This window comes from Pogona vitticeps, chromosome 1 (genome assembly GCF_051106095.1).
Source record: "Pogona vitticeps strain Pit_001003342236 chromosome 1, PviZW2.1, whole genome shotgun sequence".
In the NCBI taxonomy this organism is placed as follows: Eukaryota; Metazoa; Chordata; class Lepidosauria; order Squamata; family Agamidae; genus Pogona; species Pogona vitticeps.
Genome location: NC_135783.1, coordinates 160869226 through 160888069, shown reverse-complemented (window position 1 = coordinate 160888069; position 18844 = coordinate 160869226). Strand labels below are relative to the sequence as shown.

The window sequence follows — 18844 nt, the reverse complement described above, 5'->3', positions numbered from 1 at the left end:
GTTCTGACTTGATGGAACATAATAACAGCAACAACAACATCAATGCCACTTTAAGTGGCTTACCTTTGAAGATAAATACAAACTGAGCAGTAAGAACTATATATATATGATGATGATGATGATGATGATGATGATGATGATGAATACTTGTTGTTTCTCAGCATTGCTGGTGCCTGTGGGGAAACCCAAGTGTCAAGCCGGAAAACTAAGTCATAAACATTTACATTTGAGTCATAGGTTTACAAAATCGCTGATTTTTTTTTAATTCAGAAAGCAAAATAACAGCTATTTATAATTGTTTTAAATTAGTAGCCAAAGACTGTGGAAGGACTCCAGCTGCTGAAATCAGTACGGAGCGGAGGATGACCTGATCTTGCTTCCATATTATTTTAATTTCTTGCCTTAGTGCATTCTGTACTTCTTCTATAAGGTACACTTCAGTTAGTTGCTTATCTAAAAGGATGATATCTGGCTTATTAAAATCAAATATTTTATTCATGAAAACTCACTTGTTCCATGACAGTATTATGGTTCCATTTTCTAAAACTAGAGGAGGCTGGAATTTGTAATATGGAGGGAAAGACGTGAGTAGTACATACGATATAGCCAACAGCTGAAAAAATGATCCCTTCTTCTTGGTTATTCCTGCACATACTGTATAATCCATTGTTGCTACCTTCTGGCATCCAGCTATAACATGATGAATTGTTTCTTTTGGATTTATGACAGGCCCTAACAATCAGCCTTTCAGAATCAGTATATATGAGCCAAACAACTTAAATAAAACTGGAGTCACTGAAACATTTCCCCCACATATAAGTTGGAGAGGAGGGGAAATCCAACTATTTCAAAGTGCAGTTGTCAGGAGTAACACCTGTTTTCAATTTCTCTTTGCTTTTCAGAAATGGCTACACTTAGCCTCTATGTGTGTCTTCTTGCCATGCTGCTCCATCAGTCTGGTGCCCAGGTAAGACTTTTCTGATTTGTATGTGAATTTTAAGAAGAGGATTCAATCCCAGCCTATCACTTCCTAATCAAGCCTATTATCTTATCCTTGGTATCTTTCCTTTAATTCTATATTTTAAAAAACCTATTATACAAGTCTCCTTGTTTATCTGAAGACCACAGATCACAGTGCTTTTTATGACCACCAATGTCAACCAGCAGAAGAAGATAGTTAACAAGCACAACAGTCTGAGAAGATCAGTACAGCCACCTGCCAGCAACATGCTGAAGATGGTAAGAAGTATTCTGAAACATTAAAAGGAAATGTTATGCTGACCCATTAGGAATATGGACATTTTGGAAGTTCATTTTACTAATTTTAAGTGCAAATGCAGACTTACCTGACTTAGTAACCAACCTCTAATGGAAATACATTTGCTGCTAAACTGTTCTTGTCTTTTGTCAACACATCCAAAAAGGGTCAATAATATCTTTGTTAGACCAAAATATATTTTTCATAGGCAAGCTTTTGAATCTTGCTGACCATTTTTGATACTTGAGTAATGTAAGAATGGTATTGTGTGTTCTGTGCCATAAAATTTGAAGCAGCTTATTGTAACCCTAAAAGGGCTTTGAAGGTAAGTGAGATATTTAAGGAGTGGCTGTACCACTCCCCCAGTGAGCTTCCTTGGCCAAGTGGGGATTCAAAACCTGTCCAGAGTCCTAGTCCATCATTCTATTCACTACACTATACACTGGGAATCCAATATGGCATTACCCACTCATTTTTAGTATTTTCTGTATAAGGACTCTGCAAACTTTTCTTCTCTGTCTTTTTTTTTTTCAAGAGAAACACCCTTGCTGTTTACAGTACCAGCTTGTCTGAAGGGTAATCATTTCTAAATGTTTGCCTTCCTGCGTTAAATTAGTTGGCCCATAGATATTAATTAAATATTTGTTTTATTCCAGTTCCACTTGATATCCCTGATTACAGAAGAAAGAAAAGAACTACTGCTGAATAAACTTGTGTAAATCATTCAATTTTTCTAAATGATAATTAAATACAGTAAAGGCAATACTGTATTTATCATTTTAAAAACATGAGGTTTAGGTATGTTTATATAATATAATAAGGACAACACAGCTGGCTGGATAGCTCAGCGGTTTGGATATCTGGCTGCAGAACCAATAGCTGAGAGTTTGATTCCCCACTGTGCCTCCCATGAGAAGAGCTAGCCTGTGTAGCCTCAGGCAAGCTGCATAGTCCCAGAGTGTCCCCAGAAGAATGGAACAGTAAACCACTTCTGTGTATTCCCTACCTGGAAACCCTGTAAAGGATCACCATAAGTCAGATTTGGCTTGAGAGCACACAATATCAATATAAATATAACACATGTTTCTAACATATGAGTTACATAGTGCTAGATACTAGTTCTGGCTCTGCAATGGCTTGGGTCCAGAACCTTCCTGGAACTGGATGCTGTGGGCATCCCACAGATAAAAGCAGAAAGCAATTTTTGCAGATTTTTCCTTCTCCCTCCAGATCTCCCCATGCCAATACCAGTGCACCCAACTCTCTAGACTGGCTTCATGGAGCTGGGATTGCTGAAAGGAGAACAGGATTCAGTTGACCATCATCCCATGATCACAGTTCCACAGAGTTTTGAAGAGGGATCTAACAAATGTGGTTTTACAAAAGTGTAATTATCTATAAATACAATAAGAATGAGACCAATGTGCCATCAAGACAATTATTATTTATGGCAACCCTTTTCAGGATTTCCTCGATATAAAGTATCTTTATCTGGCAGTCTTCTAGGACTGTGCACATTGCCTAAGACTACACTGACTAGTTTATCTCTTCGGAGACACAATGGGGAATCAAGTGCCTGACTCCTGGCTCAACAGCCAGAATCTCCCAACTCACTGAGCTTTACAGCCAAGCCAGCATATAACAATAATTGTCCCCATCAATATTAATAGCAACAAGAGCAAGAACTTAGTAGTAGGAAGCATAAAAGGTAAAAGGTAAAGGTTACCTTTGACATATTTAGTCCAGTCATGTCCGACTCTAGGGGGCGGTGCTCATCCCGTTTTCAAGCCGTAGAGCCAGCACTTGTCCAAAGACAGTTTCCATTGCCACGTGGCCAGCGTGACTAGGGAACACCATTATACCTTCCCACCGAGGTGGTACCTATTTATCTACTTGGACTTGCATGCTTTCGAACTGCTAGGTTGATGAGGAGCTGGGACAAAGCAATGGGAGCTCACTCTGTCGTGTGGATTCGATCTTACAACTGCTGGTCTTCTGACCCTGCAGCACAGAGGCTTCTGCGGTTTAGCCCGCAGTGCCACCACGTCATTGTTGTCATTAATAAATAATATACTTTGTTGTAAAAATTTTATATAAATTCTAGTAAGCCTACTAAAGGGGTAAATCCAAAAGTAAACTGAATATTGTACTTTAAATGTAATTAATGCCAATCCAAGATTATTTAATCAGTTTATAATCTCCCCCATCTCACAACTCTTTGACATATTCCTCTCTGACATTTAGGAATGGAATTCTGAAATTGCAAGTAATGCACAACACCGGGCAAATCAATGTACCTTGAAGCAAGGTACAGTTGAAAGCAGAAAACTAAGTAAGTAAAGGAATCATATTCACAAAATTTAAACTCTAGTACACTATATACATTTTGCTGAGAGAGTTACACTGTTCAGTTGTAATGTATGACTGTCTGATATTTCCTGAGATGTTGATATCTTCTATGGATTTGTTTCTACTTCAGTTTAAAATTAAAAGAAAAAAATGACTGGGTCATTTAAATTCTGCCAGCTGGATATTGCATCAGAATGTGAACCTTTCTTATAATTTATAATTTATTTTGTTAAGGGAAGGAAGGAAAATAGGAAGAAAGGTAGGAACTGAAAAAGATTGACATTGAAAATGAAGTTGTGGTTGATAGATAGATAGATAGATAGATAGATAGATAGATAGATAGATAGATAGATAGATAGATAGATAGATAGATAGATAGATAGATAGATAGATAGATAGATAGATAGATAGATAGATAGTTGTACAGTAATAATTCTTCTATAAAAGGCTTCCAAATGTCAAAAGAAATCTGTACAAAGTTATTATTAGAGATGGAGCATTCATATATGAATATCCCTGCACAGGTGGACATAATGAGAGTCCGGCCCCTGGGGCCTGACCATCCACTCATGCCTCTGCTGCTGCCCCTGGCTCTACTCTCCCTTCCAATTGCTCCGGAGCTTGCGGTCGGCTATCCACTTGTCAGCCTGGCCGGGAGACTTGGTTTCCCTCCTTCTGCCAGGAGTGGCTAGCCAACTGTGAGCTCAAAGCGATTGGAAGAGGGAGCAGAGCCAGTGGCGGCAGCGGACGCATAAGTGGATGGTCTGCCCACAGGGGCCAGACCCTCAGTATGTCCAGCAGTGCAGGGGTATTCGTATATGAATATGAATATACCCTTCTCTAGTTATGATCTACAGTATATCACAGAAGTGAGTATGTTGTTTATTGTTGTTTAGTCATTTAGTCATGTCCGACCCTTCATGACCCCATGGACCAGAGCATGCCAGGCCCTCCTTCTTCCACTGCCTCCTGGAGTTGGGTCAAATTCATGTTGGTAGCTTCGGTGACACTGTCCAACCAGCTCGTCCTCTGTTGTCCCCTTCTCCTCTTGCCTTCACACTTTCCCAACATCAGGGTCTTTTCCAGGGAGTCTTCTCTTCTCATGAGATGGCCAAAGTACTGCAGCCTCAGCCTTATTTATTTATTTATTTATTTATTTATTTATTTATTTATTTATTTATTTATTTATTTATTTATTTATTTATTTATTTATTTATTTATTTATTTATTTATACCCTGCCTATCTGGACTACCAGACCATTCTAGGTGGCTTCCAATACATAATGAAGCACAGATCTAGGAAGAAATGGCCCTGATCAGTACATGGTCACCAAGAGCATTTTGCTGACACATCAATGTACCCACACAATTTTTTTTAAAGGAAAGGGGGCAGAGAAAGGCACAAGAAAAGGAAGGGGACATGTCCCGCTTGAGAGGTATAGATGAACATACCACATCTAATTCATCCCCCAAAAAAGCAGAACAGTTTTTTTAAAAGGATGAACCATTATCACAGGATATATGTCACATGACCACAAAGTGTGACTATACCGGAAGCAGAAGATGCAAGAAAGAAGGGGGGCATTTCTCTAGTGTGACCGTGGCCTGAGTGAAGCAAAATTGTACCTTTTTTTTTACAAAAATATGGCAAGCTTTCTTGAAAGTGTTTACATGCAATACTTGTCAAATCTAGCTGTGCTAGCTAAAGCATCACCATACAACCTCTTTGAGTCATGGCTGTTCTAGCACTTCTCTGTTGGCAACAGTAGCCCCCTGCATTTTGTTTACATTTTTGTCATATGCTGTCATCTGAAAACACATCTTCAGGGGCTCTTCAGAATAGAAATATTCCACTATATAGACCACAATCTAAGCAGATGCATTTCTATGCAATATGGCATTGCAGCAAGCTTGTTAGTTTAGGGGCCAGTTGTACTATGCTCATACCAGCTTACCTCTAGCAGAATGGACCAGGGCTGCACAGAAAAACTTCCCCTGATGTATTTGACCAAAACTCCCCCCCCCTCAATCACTCAAGTTCTACAAGGGCTTGTTCCCTGAACTGAGAGGAGTAGTTTGCAGCTGGGAATACAGATGTGTATTGCATTCCTGAGCAAGAATGGTACAATAATATTCCCTAGATTACCTGGAGGTTGCCTTTGAGATGCACTTTAATTTACAGGGTGATCATGTCCATGTTCATTTGTGTCTCTGCAGGTAGTGTGGCATAACTCTTACCAAGTGGGATGTGCTCTTGCCTTTTGTCCTGGTCAGCGAGTCTATCTTTATGTTTGCCAGTATTGTCCTGCGTATGTATTCATTCAGTTAATTACTGCTTTTTGGCAAACCTGTTCTCTTCACTTGTAACATGCAAATATTTTAGAATTGCTACCCAAGCACTTTTTCATAGAGATGATCACTAACATAATTTTTTTACAGTACAGTTATTGCTGGAGGGCAGTGCAGGAAAAAAAATCTGAGATATTCCTGCCAAATATATGTTTAATCAATATGAATATAATGCATTGAGAGGATAATATGCAGCTGTGTATAATCTCTGACAGTGGCTCGAATCCTACTGGTGTTTATGTAAAGTTTGAGTAGCTTGCACCTAGGCATAGTACTGCTTCTCAGACACATGCCTGGTCATGCATCCAATTGCACAAGCAAGATGTGCCCCAGCACCATGCCTACAGAAAGTGGCACAAACTTTACACAAACACCAGTGGTGTTCTGGGAAACACAATACATCCTTTCTGAATCCAAAAGCAAAAACAATATTAAAGCTCTAAGGTTGTTTCTATTCACCAACCATTCCCTCATAAATCTCTTCAGACAAAAATATGATTTTATTTAAAAAATAAAAACGTATGTTTATTAGTGAGAACAAAAGGAATGGTAAATCACTGTATCAACGAAATAATAAGGCAATCAATATAAAGTATCACACACACACACTCTCTTTCAGACCTTCTCTCTCTATATATAGCACAGTACTTCACGACAGGTACAAGCCCTAAGTCCCTAACCAAATCCCTATCTGACTCTCACCTCATTCACTCCCCCCTTAAATACCATGGCTCCACCCTCTGAAGTCCCACCTCCTGTCATGCTATAGGCAGATGAACTCCAGTCACAGCAATGACAGGCGGATGACATCATCGCTACCATAACAGTTCAGAACTGTGTTCCTCTGCGGAATACAGGATATGGATGGATTTAATGGGCCTTTGATTTCATGCCATGGACTCCTTTGGAGATGCTTTTGTAATGTTTTGTTTTCATACAACATACATTATATGACAACTGTATTTTGTTTTCCACCTTTTCTTTTCTTTTTTCATTTTCATTTTTAGCCAATCTATGCAAGTATACAGATAGATACAGCAATTGTTCTGAACTGAAGAAATTACGTGGGTGTGGCATTCCTGTAATGTGACAATGCCCGGCTTCATGCAAATGTGCCCCAGAAATAAAATAAGACTCAAGAAACAGTTGCTCATGCGAGCTACTTACCATTTCATAATTAAAATTACAATTATATAATTGCTTTAATACTATAGTGTCTAGATCTCAGTATTGCTGTACAACTATCATAATCAACTACAGGGCTGAACAATATTTTTGCAAATTGTTTAATACATTGTTGTTAAATGTGTTTTCCATGTAATTCTTTCCAATTATTTTTTAAAAATCAATACTTGCATGAAACTTCCTTATTTCTATGATCTGCAGCCATATTTAGTAAACGAATAAAGTTTTCCTTTCTGAGCAGACGGAAAATGTGCTTATTCCTGTGACAGACAAATACAGCGGCTATAATTCTGTTACTTACATTCGTCAGTCTAACACTCCCTTCCATTGTTAGCCCATTCAGCAACTGAATCTTGCTGGAGAGGGAGTCAGTTTCTTGCTGCTATTTTTAAAAATTTAGGAATCAGGCTTCCCATAGGACAATTAGGGTGTAAGAAAGTGTGTAAAGGCATCTTGTGACAATGATGTCAAGCAAAGTGTGAACAATGTTGAGGTGAACATGGATAGCTGAGCCTATACTTTTCTTGGGATAATCAGAGTACTGAAACAGGTAGCTATTTTATACCATGTGAATAACTTTAAAATAAATTAAACTGTCCAAGTAGCCAGAAATACAGGAGAAGCCTCAGTGTCAGAGAATATGTTTGCTTGTTTGTTTCTATCCCACCTTTTTTCTCAAAAGCAAAGCAAGGCAGGTTATTATACCACTTGTACCAAAAGCAGTTATAACAAGCTCACAGACCTGACTGCATGCCAGTTTCTCTGGGAGGAAGGATTAGGGCATTTAATCTGAAGTACAAATGCATTTGGATTTGAGAATATCTTCTGAGTCCCTGGAATTGCTACTAACTGGTTTTCAAATGTCATATGTCAGTGTTCTCTTACCAGCAAAATACCCTTTTAATTAAAAATCTGACTGAACACTTCATATGTTGGTATCTGCTGGGATGGACACCAGCATTCCAGGGAAACAATGAGTGAAATGGGATCAAATCAGTAGAAGCTTGAGTTATTGTGAAAAGGAAGTTCATAAGCCCTGAAATGTAGATATTTTTAAAAGCACTAATGTTCGTAAATATTACCATATTTTTCCATGTATAAGACTATACTTTTGTCTAAAATCTTTAGACTAAAAATTGAGGGTCGTCTTATGCATGAAAGAAAGCTGAGGAGAGAACAAAAACAGGTGGAGGGGAAAGCAGGGATCAAAGCGATTCTGCAGCGCTTTTATCCATTTCCCCCTACACTTGCTAAGCCTCACTTGGATTTCTTAATTTGGATTAGAAAAGTGGAGGGGGGTGTCTTATACTCTGAAAAATATGGCATTTCAAAAAGTAGGACCAAATAAGGGTAGTTCCAATGCACTGTTGGCTAACATCCAGACGATTCTGTTAGCAGAAAAATTCTCTGCTCTTTCACTGAAATATGCATTTGAATGGTCAGGTACACTGGTTTGAATCAACATTGCAACATAATGAAGGTAACCTGCTTTGTTCCCTCTTCCTGGAAAAAATAGTGGTTACTTTGCTATTAAACATGATTGACAAAGACTACTGATGTTTTTCCTGGTATGCTCACTGAAATCTCTTTCCTTATTGTTTGAGGAAATTAGTTTAAAGAAAAGACATTTCTCATGATCTCTTGCTGTGGTCAGTTACTATGCAATAATTATATGGTATGACAAAACACAGTGAGGCCCTGATCAACAAAAAGGCATTGTGTAAATAAAAGCATTATGTGTGCATATCCTGCTGGATAAGAAACTGTGTGTTCTAATGGAGCCAATTTGCCTGGTTCTCTTCTTTGATTCTGCAGCGGGAGCTGAATGCAGAGAATCTTTTTCAAAGAGGTCGAAAGAGACCACTGGTAATGGTGCAGCTAAAACAAATCTTGTAAATAAATAAATAAAATTCTGCCGAGCCACTGTTTGTAAACGTGCAGGAACAGACCTTGCCAAAACAGAGAGCGTTTCTAATGCATACACACATGCATGTGTGCAAATATACAAGACAAGCCATATGAAAATATTGTGGAGGAGGGTGTAATATTAACTAGATCCTTCCTTCACCAAGTTTGAAATATTGGCTTGATATAACAGAAATGTTGGAACAAAATATTTTCCTAGTATTTTCCTACTTTATTATCGAAGGCTTTCATGGCTGGGATCCGCTGGTTGTTCTAGGTTTTTTGGGCTGTCTGGCCATGTTCTTGATATTTTTCTTCCTAATGTTTTGCCAGTCTCTGTGGCTGGCATCTTCAGAGGACAGGAGTCAGAACTCTGTCTGTGTTCTGGTGCAGTTTTGTGGCATAATTAAGTATTTATAGCTGTGGGATCAGCTTTTTGTCCTTTTCAGGAGAATGAGTGATTATGGCAACAGCCCCTGTTTTCATGTTGAATCAAATTTATCAGTTGCTTATATTGATTACCAAAAGGCATTTGATTCTGTGCCCCACTCGTGGCTTCTTAAAATTTTGAGAGTTTACAAAATTAATAATAGAATTAATTTTTTACTATCTAAATTTATAATGAAGTAGACAGCAAAATTAAAGTGCAGGGACCCACCTTCCAACAATATATTTATTAGAAGAGGCATTTTTCAGGTGATTTTTAAAGCTCTTCATGGGTCTGTCAGGCATTAAATACTTGCTCTAGACAGCTGAATGATAGTGCCAAGGATTACAAGCTTAATTATCAGAGAAATAGCCTTGATGTTTCACACTTAATGAACCTGGGCAATATTAAGTTATTAGAAAGCTCTCCTGATAAACTGAATAGTCTCTTAAACATCATTGAATCTCACAGCACAAATATCAAAATGAATTTTGGTGTTAACAAATGTGCTATTATCCACATGAAAAGGGGGAATGTTCAGAGAGCACTTATTACGAGTTCAATAATGGACAGTCAATTCAATGTGTGTGACAGCAGAAAACCTAGAAATATCTAGACATCCACATAAATCTCAGTATAAACCATAAGAAACATAAACAGTTACTGAGAATAATTATTTTTATAGAGTGAAGTTCAATACAAAAGAAAAAAGTAGTATTAACAGTCTATTGGAACTGTGGACTAGAAGTACAGCGATCTTGATGATTTAAATAGTCATCCTGTCAAAATAGCATTCCCATTATCCAGAGGTATGTAAAAAGTGCCTTTATTTGCCACAAAAAATGGGCAAGCATAGAATTGTTCACCTCAATAACCTCTTTATGGCTCAAATACCCAAACTTTGAAACTACTTCCATAGGAGAATGGCCCCATGTCATCAGATGGCCCCATGTTATCATCACAATTAAGTCAGTGATGAAGTGACTTAATTGTCCAGTAAAAATCTAGAAAGCCTTAGAACCTTATCTTACAGCTTTTGGTTTGTTAATATCTAAGCCAGTATGGCAGACAGCTTTATTTTCAGTCCTTTCTGTTTTTTATGAAGCTAAGGTGTCCTGCTTTTCACAAAGCTATTATAGTACTCATTGTAGCTATTATAACACCCAAGTATGATCATCGAAGAATTTATTGACATTATTAGAGAAGACTGCCATGCTTAAAAGTTGAGGAAAAAATGAAGGGATGTGTGAGGGAAACAGGCTGAGGCAAGAACGATGTAGACTACATAAGATATGACTGCACTGGTCCTTTTAGTATGGATTGGTGCAGTCTAAATAGGGCCACTTGAGGCCAGGGAAGAAGCAATATGCCATTGGATGCGAGCCTCTTGTTAAAAAAGCAACCCTCCAGCCCCTTCTTCTGTCAATTGTCACTTCCCCTGTTTCTCCCTAGAGAGGCAGGGGAAGTAAAATTATTATTTTTGCCTGTGTTCAATCACTGTGGATGCACTGAATCACTTAGATGAAATGTATATATTTTTTTCCTTTGGCTTGTGTATAGTGCCAGTCAAAACCACCTGCAGCTGTATTTTCTATCAGCACTTAACATAAAGGGAGGGTTGTTTTAATTTAATCTAAGTGATTCAGTGCAACAGCAACAGTCTAGCACCGGCAAAATAATAATAATTTCACTTTCCCTGCCCCTTCACAGAGGAGCAAGAGAAATGTTGAATTTGTCAGTATCCTGAATCAGCTCACTTATTAAGCCACCTTATGATACTCCTGGCAAATAGAAGGGGAATATATATAGAAAAGAGTCCAGCTTCCCTTCCCTTCCCTTGGAGGAGAAGACAAGAGAAGATGCAGAAGTAGATTTCTTTTCTTCTTCTTTTTTCTGTGGATTCCAGAACTATATCACTTGGATGATAAACCAATTAAGCAATTTACCAACAATATAGATTATGCACAGTATGCCAGGAATCAATACAGATTAGCTTGGAGAGATGGGACAAATTACAGCTATCATTGATGGGAAGAACAGCAACCATCAAAATGAATGTTCTAACTAAAATTTTATTTTCATTTCAGACAATTCCCATAATATTAAAACAGTCATTTTTTAAAGAATTTAACAAAATAATCCTGAGATTTGTGTGGCTAGGATTAAAATCAAAGCAATGCAAGATGCCAAACAAAGAGCAGGTTTTGGTCTCCCAGATTGGGTATTGTATTATAGAGCCTGTGTATCTGGATAAAGGAATTGATAACTTTAGATAATGATAGACTACTCAAGCTGGAAGGACATGATTTACAGTTAGGTTGGCATGCTTTTCTATGGTATAAAAAAGATAACTGTTGAAAGACTGTCCAGTACAAAAGGCAACTGAACGATGGTATTCATTATATAAATGGCTTGAGTCACCAGATAGTACTTGAATAACATAGAATTAAACTAAGATGTAACTGTAAGTTGAAACCTGGAGGGCAATCAAGTTGTAGAAAGGCAGAAAGTCAACTTGATAGCTCAACATGAACAGTTTGGATGACAGTACATTTTGTGTTCTCCTTCCCCGTCTTTCCCCCCCATATCCCCCTTTACCTTTTGTATTCCTTACCTTTTCCCTAGTTGTTAAAAATAAAAAAATAAACTTAAAAAACCCAGTGATAATAGATTCCAGAAATGGAACTAAAATGAAGTAATCCTACTCACCCTAAAAATCGTAGCCTTACCAGTAATCCAGAAAAGGAGAAGGTAGCCAAGAGTCACGCCAGTTCACAATTACTTGTACATTATGTAGCGCTGGTAGTAGGGTTGAACCAGACTGTCCCAACTGGGGGACAAAATGTATGATAAACTGTAATTCAGCTGCCCCTTTAGTCTGTCCCAGCAAAACCAAGAAAGGATCTTTGAAGACAAACCAGTGATATTGTGTAGAAGCTTTTGTGGATTGCAGCCAACATCAACTGATGAAGCATGCTGCAATTCTCAAACATTTAAACCCAATAAAATGTGTCAGTATTAAGGTACAGTACAACTGGAATCTGTTGTATGGGCTGGGAAGTGGCAGGCTGGCTGGCTGTATTGCAGGAGGCACACTGGTTAATTGAATTCCCAATTTCTGGCTCCACAACCAGATATCTAAACCACTGAAATCTGGCTATAGCAAGCTGAAAAGGAAGTTCCTGTGTTTCCAGATTATAAACAATTCCTAAAGAACAGACACAATTACTGTTTTGAAAGGTGAAACACAGTTAGTATTATATGAACCTTATTTATCAAGTACAATCAGCCAGTTAATTTACCAAGACACGTTAGCGTTGCCAGTTAAGCAATTATCCTACATTATTAAAGGACAAAATAATACTGCTGGCTCTTCATGGGCCACTGGTTTCTAAACTTAAAAGTGAAGCGTGCTTTTACAAATGACGTTCCAGAAAGACCGTTTGACGACAGCAGATCAGACATAAACCCAATGCAGACCTAATTGTGATCCTATTTGGATGACCTGAGTTCAGCCACCATCATGGATGAGAGAGGTCGGCTGCATCCTTTTGCTCCAGCCCTGTAGATTCCAATGGCGAAAGGTTCCTGTTTCTAGCACCAAAAGGTACTTGCACCCCATCCTGATAGACCAATAAGGTAAAGGTAAAGGTTCCCCTTGACATTTAGTACAGTCGTGTCCAACTCTAGGGCACGATGCTCATCCCAGTTTCCAAACCGTAGAGCCAGCATTTGTCCAAAGACAGTTTCCATAGTCACGTGGCCAGCACAACTAGACACGGAACACCGTTACCTTCCTACCAAGGTGGTACCTATTTATCTACTCGCATTTATATGCTTGCGAACTGCTAGGTTGGCAGGAGCTGGGACAAATGACAAGAGCTCACTCTGTCACGTGAATTTGATCTTACGACTGCTGGTCTTCTGACCTTGTAGCACAGAGGCTTCTGAGGTTTAACCCGTAGCACCACCACATTCCTGATAGACCAATACCAGGCTTTAAAAAAAGATGATGTGCACACTACTTACAGACATCTCCTCTAAGAACAGTGGGGGAGTCTGAGGTATTGTAGTGATCTGTCTTTTCTTTTCTTTTTCTTTCTTTCTTTCTTTCTTTCTTTTTTTGGGTGGGGAGTTAATTGACATTTTAAAAGTTGGGGAGAAAATAAGATTTACCTCAGGAGTGCATAACTTTGGTGGGTCACAGACCACACTGGCACTTCCTGAACATGCTGGGTTTGTAATAATTACAAAGATCAAAATAGGATCTGGCTAGGCTTTTAAAATTGTTTTGTTTATGCAGCTTGAGAGCATCTCTTAATTGCTGTTTGCTAATTCCTCATTCTTTATCAAACCAATTGTTATCAGCCTGTCATCTTCTAGAAAACCTCCTCCTGCTGCTCCTACCTTCTTAGTCAGGAAGGGTCTTAAAGTTTTGCTTGATTTACCATACAGTGCCAAAGCAGAGCTGATGTCTTTGCATAAATTTTCCCTTTCAGTTCAAGCATGAAATCACCCGTTAGGTTTGCTGTATTTTGAGCTGAAGTGCAGGGGCTATTTCAGTACAATGGCTCCTGTCACTTCAGTCTGATCTATTGGAAAGGAACTGCCTGTTCAATGATTTAATGAAACTTCAGGAATGTGGACCTCAAATATAAGGGGGCTTGGTGCACTGTGTTGAATTGATATTTATATTGTGTATTCTGCCAAGGCCTGTGTGCTATGCAATAAACTAAATTCGATTTGAACACACACTGGGGCACTACACCACACTGCTGCTGCTGTTGTTGCTGCCTGTGTCTCCACTGCTGCCACCACCAGGACATTTGCTGCTGCAAAGGAATAAATACCTTCTTTATAAGGAGAGTCACACTTCCAGAAGTCTGTCAGAAGCAAGCACTCCTCTTGAAGCAAGGTTCACGGAGAGTGCTTGTTTTATATGAAAAAAATGGGTAGATGCTATCATTACCTCTCCAGCAGCACATTGGGTAGCAACAACAACACAAAAGCTTCAGAGGAGCACTAAGATAGCCAGGGGACAGTCTCCAAAGACCCCGTCTGACTCATTTCCCATCCCCACCCCGTAATTCCTTTTTTGTGGAGTTGGAACAAATTGTCACGGTCATTGTCAACTTTAAGAGGATAACAGCTATAATATTGTTTTTAGATCAGACAGTCGGGAAGATACAGGAAGATATCTGAAGACACGAGCTATTTTCACAGAAGACTGTGACACAGGTTTCACATCCTATTGCTTAGAACCCCTGGGTATCTCACCTTGTGAAGCAGGAAGCACCTGGGCTGAGATGTATGTTTATATAAACACACATATAAGGCACTTAAGTGAAGCAAGGAAATCCACACATGAGGCAGCAAATTCTTCACAACTTCCTGGAAAAGAAAGGTAAGAATCATAAAACTTTTGAAAAATCAGTTTTAGAATACTCTGTCTTAGGACAAAATTCCTGAATTTGTTTTAAATAGGCAACATCATAAAAATGTGCTCCTATAGTTTTTACATGTAAACTATAGAAACCACTGTCTTGTGAAGATTCATAAATATATATCACAGCTGTTTCATGGCATTTGCAGAAGGAGGTTTCTGAAAGAATTAAAGTATAGGAATTGAACTCTCTGGATCAGGGAAATACCACAGGCAAGACCAAGTGAGAGTCTAATTTAAGAGTAGAATGGAGGTCAAAATAAAGCATCAATTATGTTCTAATAGATAATCAACATCAACATCTTCACACTGCAGAGGTAGAAGGGACTGAATCAAGTCCAGCCCCTCTCAAGGAGGCACAAGTGGGGAACCAAACTCCCATCCTCTGGATCTGCAGCCAAAGACCTAAGCCACTGAGCTATCCAGAAGTTCATACGCTTTTCATAATGCCCCTTGCCATTGGTAGAGATATTATCTAAAAAAAAGTCTAAATTGTCATATTGCTTGGTGTATGTTATTTATTTTCACAGCCAACCCAGCCAGCCAGTGTTGCTGTTGCTATTAATCTCATTGTTAATTTTTTGACTTTCCGTCTTCACTGCTCAGGGCGATACGCATAGTTTCTGTGGCCGCCTCCTCATACGTCACAGAGGGGACGCCACTTCACACTTTCTTTCTCTCAACACGCTGCCACCAACCACACACATATATCTGACTCCTCAGACAAAGGTATGGATTTTAAAAATAAAAATTATTGTTTATTGGTACAACTTAATATATAGTAAATCAACATATGAACTGAATAAGCCAATCATTAAAATAAAGAATCCCTTCAATCACTCTATCACTCAGACCTTATCTAACACAGTACTTCATAACATACATGCCCTAACTCCCAATCTATCTCTATCTTCTCATCCTAGCTCTCCCCTCACACATCATTCACTCCCCCCTTATATACATAGCTCCACCTCCTGGAGTCCCACCTCCTGCCCTGCTATAGGCAGATGAGCTCCAGCATAACATTGATAGGCAGGTGACGTCATCGCAGCCGTCACAGTTTCCTAGTGTCCAATGACTATGCTGGCTAAGGCTGATGGAAGGTATATGCTAAAAATACATTTTCCCCTCTCCTACCTGAAGGATGTGGCTGCCATCCTTAACTACTAATACCAAAGAAAATCACATTGAACAGACTTAATTATCTTTCTTAAGTAAGCATGCAAATAATTCTGCTACTTGTCACCTATCAGTAGAAGGAGTGGAGCTTGGAATGTTTGTAGTTGTTTTTTTTTTCCTAAATGTTCTCTTTGCACTGCTCACTGCTTTCCAGCAAGGTTGCTATTATTATCATCATCATTACTATTATTCTGCACAGAAAAAGAATAACCTGAAATTCATATTGGTGACATGTTACTTTTTCTTTACCACCATGACATGAAAAGTGGGAGAGAATAGCCAATGCTTATTTTTCTCTTTGAAAATACTTACAAAAATTTGAAAGACGAGACATTATACTTTCTTTTCAACTTGAGATTGCTAAGAGAATGGCCTCTTCCACCACTGGGGCTTCTATGTTTTTTAAAAGCAGAACTATTTGCATCAGTTCAGACAGTGCAATCACTTGAACCAATACAGAAGAGCATGTTCAGGGCTGGTGCTGGTTGGTGTGATAGCACGGCAGCTGTTAGAACACTAGGAGGCCCAAATGTTTGCAAATAATACTATTTATTTATTTCTGTTAAAGACTTGGTGCCAGCTAGGACACCTAGACACACATACACAGTGAACGAGAGAGAGAAGGAAGAAAATTGCCATTTGGCTCTTGTTTACATCTCATTAAGGCAGTTCTCCTGGAGCCAAGCCTCCTGCAATTCAGGAGAGATACAAGAGAGCTATGATAATAATTTGCAAACAAGGTTGTTTTTCAATTTCCTCTTCTCTCCATGTGGCTAGTCAATAAAAATTTACTGTGGGAAACCCACCCTCCCAGGTGCAGGTCTATGAACATTTTTCTGGCCGTGTAGTTTATATGGCTTATACTGTATGTTATAATATCAAACTTCATTTTCTCACTAGCAAGAGATTATTACTAAAGCCATCTGCATTCACCTGCTCTAACAGGCAGGATTCAGCAAACTTTAAGCCACGGAGCTGTATGAAATCTTTTGTCTTTGCTGAAGAGAAGATGGGGTAAACATTGTAACATTGTAGAAGGATGCAAACATTGTAACATTGTATAAGCACAAAGGAGACAGGGGCGACTGCAGTAACTACCATGGCATCTCTCTTCTCAATGTTGTAGGGAAGCTGCTTGCCCGTGTTGTGCTGAAGAGGCTCCAGATGCTTGCAGGCAGAGGCTATCCAAAATCACAGTGTGGATTTCGAGCTAATAAATCCACCACTGACATGGTATTTTCCCTCAGACAGTTGCAGGAGAAATGCAGGGAACAGCGGCAGCCACTCTTTGTGCCCTTCATAGATCTTACAAAGGCCTTTGATATGGTTAGCTGAGATGGCCTTTTTAAAACATGTTCCTTAAAACATAAGATTGATAAGAGAAAGGTATAAAACCAAAAAAAATCTTCCTATCAAAGTGCCTCAGATCCCCTTAGAAGTTTTAAAGTAACTAGAAAATATGATTTATTTTACCTAAAAGGAACTTTAATGGCTTGCTACAATATTTAGTGCAATTTGATAACCACTTGTTACATTGCTTGTTACCCAAAAATTAAGTAGCTACATCTAAGGTCTTGCCAAATGTTTCAAAGATGGAAATTTATAGTAATCACAGGTAACAAATAAGACGTATTTCTCTTTTCTTTTCAGTAATGGTCTTGCTCAGCTTATCTGTGTGTCTGGCTGTATGGTTGCAGCAACCCACGGTTAAGGTAAGGCACGTGTGAATTTATATAAAACAGGAAATTCAAAGACTGTTTCGCCACAGCTTAGCAAAATCATTGTTTTGAACTACAGTTCCCAATATCCCCAGCTAGCATGGCAGGTGACCACACTACCCAGAGATCTGGAAAATTATTGTCCAAAATGTAACTTTCTTAAGCTGTAGCTAATCAATATGAGCCAATAAGAACAGGTACCCAGTGTGGTTGTAGTCATTGTAGCGGATGGAGTAATGGACTAGGACTCAAGAATCTTGTGTTCAAATATGCACTCAGCCATGGAGATTCACTGGCACGATAGTACTTATAAAACCCCCTCCTTAAACATCTCACATACCTTAAAAACCTATGAGTCACCATAGCTTGGATGCAACATGATACTACTTCACACACACAATAGTCTAGAAAGACATATTTGTGCAAAGCTTCCTGTAACAGCAAAGAGAACTTCCAACTTGACAATCTCAAAAAGGGTATGGAAAAGTACTGTAGATAAGAATTTTTCCCCTAAGTAAATTTCACCAGTAAGCATATATTATCCACTATTTTATATCTTTCTTTTAATATCGATACAACTTGGTCAACACAATCATCATCTAATCAAGTAATGAAAGTTAAGGGTGGAATAATATCTCTGTTTGCAGGCCTCTAGCCATGTTACTGCTTCAATGAACACTGTCATACACCAGAAGGAAATTGTTGAGAAGCACAATGCCTTGCGGAGAAGAGTGCAGCCACCTGCCCGCAACATGCTGAGGATGGTAAGGTTTATGTTCTGAAAATTTAAAAGAATTGCATGGAGACCTAGTTGTAGTGCCAGAATTTGCTGCATTCATTTCTTAGAAGCAAAAATACATAATAACTTTATCTCATTAAGTTGTTGCAGAAGAACACTAGACTAGTCTAGATGGTAGGGCAATGGTTAATTAGCACAAAGATATGCAGATAGGACAGATACTGCAATGTTTCAGCTATCTCCATTATCTCATCATCACTAGCTGTAAATTTATTTATTTATTTATTTATTT

The 18844-nt window shown here is 38.7% G+C and overlaps 1 protein-coding gene across 2 annotated transcripts in view; it reads left to right on the top strand.

Annotated features, from left to right (window-relative positions):
- The first annotated feature begins 904 nt into the window (after positions 1 to 904).
- Positions 905 to 18844, top strand: part of LOC110077510 (cysteine-rich venom protein helothermine-like) — a 36975-nt gene continuing 19035 nt past the window's right edge. The window contains exons 1-3 of one of the 2 annotated variants that reach the window (XM_078377684.1): positions 905 to 967; positions 1129 to 1239; positions 3503 to 3590. In XM_078377684.1, the coding sequence (XP_078233810.1) occupies positions 905 to 967; positions 1129 to 1239; positions 3503 to 3590 (262 nt within the window). Of the gene's footprint in view, positions 968 to 1128; positions 1240 to 3502; positions 3591 to 11351; positions 14878 to 17745; positions 17808 to 18460; positions 18578 to 18844 lie in introns of those variants that run through there. The other variant, XM_078377678.1, reaches the window with a different exon arrangement.